Source organism: Olea europaea, unplaced genomic scaffold (assembly GCF_002742605.1).
Source record: "Olea europaea var. sylvestris unplaced genomic scaffold, O_europaea_v1 scaffold34407, whole genome shotgun sequence".
Taxonomy (NCBI): Eukaryota; Viridiplantae; Streptophyta; class Magnoliopsida; order Lamiales; family Oleaceae; genus Olea; species Olea europaea.
In genome coordinates this window covers 1-1,216 of record NW_019253467.1, presented here as the reverse complement: position 1 = coordinate 1,216, position 1,216 = coordinate 1, and the positions used below count along the sequence as shown (strand labels likewise).

The following is a 1,216-nucleotide window of genomic DNA, read 5'->3' as shown; positions in this document are numbered from 1 at the left end:
GTGGACATTAAACTGAAGAAGTGGTATGATTTGAAAGGAGTGGAGTGATGTTTTATCATTCTATTATATGTAGAATTACTACATTTATATTTCTCAAGGAATTTCTGCTATTGAATTTACCGCTTTAAACACGCTGTCTATGCAGGTTCTTGCTGTGAAAAAAATTAATTCATCTACTCTGCTCAATCATGCGGACTTTTTGGACATTGTGTCAGGGATTTCCCGGTTGAATCACCCAAATGTAACTGAGTTGGTGGGCTATTGTTCTGAGCATGGACAACTCTTGCTGGTTTATGAGTTTCATAAAAATGGTTCTCTGCATGAGTTCCTTCATCTCTCAGATGAAGAGAGCAAGCCATTAACATGGAATATCCGTGTCAAGATTGCATTAGGAACTGCACGTGCACTAGAGTAAGTTCGCTGAGCAGTCTATGGAATAATAGTTGAGAGCATTGCGAGTGGTAACACAAATTTTGCCGCATAATTGTCATCCTCCATGTTTTTGCTAATGCTATTAGCTGGCACATGCAAATGTATGTCTAATTAAAGCTTAGACGGTTTACTTATCTTTTCAGAAATTAATATTATTTTTTTCTGACTAAAATTGAAAAGGTAAGATAAACATTCAAAATAAGTACCTTTTTATATAGATGTAAGAAAAAAGTGACTTATCCAAACATGTTTGGAAGCAAATTTTACTTAATAATAACTTTTAGTTACTTGTAAACTTAGCTAAAAACATGTTAGTTTATGTCTTTTATTCCCTCTTTTAGTTCAGCACACAAGTAAGTAGCCTATTTCTCAAGTAAGTTTTCTTTGTAGATACCTACATGAAGTTTGTTCACCGTCTGTAATCCACAAGAATTTCAAATCAGCTAATATTTTACTTGATACGGAGCTCAACCCTCATCTTTCAGATTGTGGTTTATCGAGCCTCGTCCATGAACCAGATCAGGTATTACTTCAAAGCTTTTTAAATATCTTTCTCTAGCAATTTCAGAAGATTAGTGGTCTCCAGGTGACAGAGTGTCTCTTTCCAAGGAGAACGGTGGAAATTAAATTATGCCTGTATTAATTGTTTCGTTCTTCGAGATGGAATTATTCTAGCAAACTCACAGTAGACGTTTTATTCTTTGAAGATCCAATTATCTTTCTAAGGAATGAGGTTTGAGGGGGTTGCTGTCTTGCCTTCATGTATTAGCAATGTTTTAAAAAT

At 34.9% G+C, this 1,216-nt stretch overlaps 1 protein-coding gene across 1 annotated transcript; it reads left to right on the top strand.

The window, feature by feature from the left end:
- Positions 1-117: 117 nt before the first annotated feature.
- On the top strand, positions 118-1,189 carry LOC111386165 (protein STRUBBELIG-RECEPTOR FAMILY 6-like). The gene is made up of 2 exons (XM_023010619.1): positions 118-411; positions 823-1,189. Exons 1-2 carry the CDS (start codon positions 140-142, stop codon positions 989-991), a joined length of 441 nt encoding a protein of 146 aa, XP_022866387.1. The 5' UTR covers positions 118-139; the 3' UTR covers positions 992-1,189.
- The last annotated feature ends 27 nt before the right edge of the window (positions 1,190-1,216 follow it).

Coding starts and splice junctions, on each gene's coding strand:
- LOC111386165 (XM_023010619.1), top strand. CDS start 140: ATGCAGGTTCTTGCTGTGAAAAAAATTAATTCATCTACTCTGCTCAAT. Junction 412..822: donor GGAACTGCACGTGCACTAGA/GTAAGTTCGCTG, acceptor TTTTCTTTGTAG/ATACCTACATGAAGTTTGTT.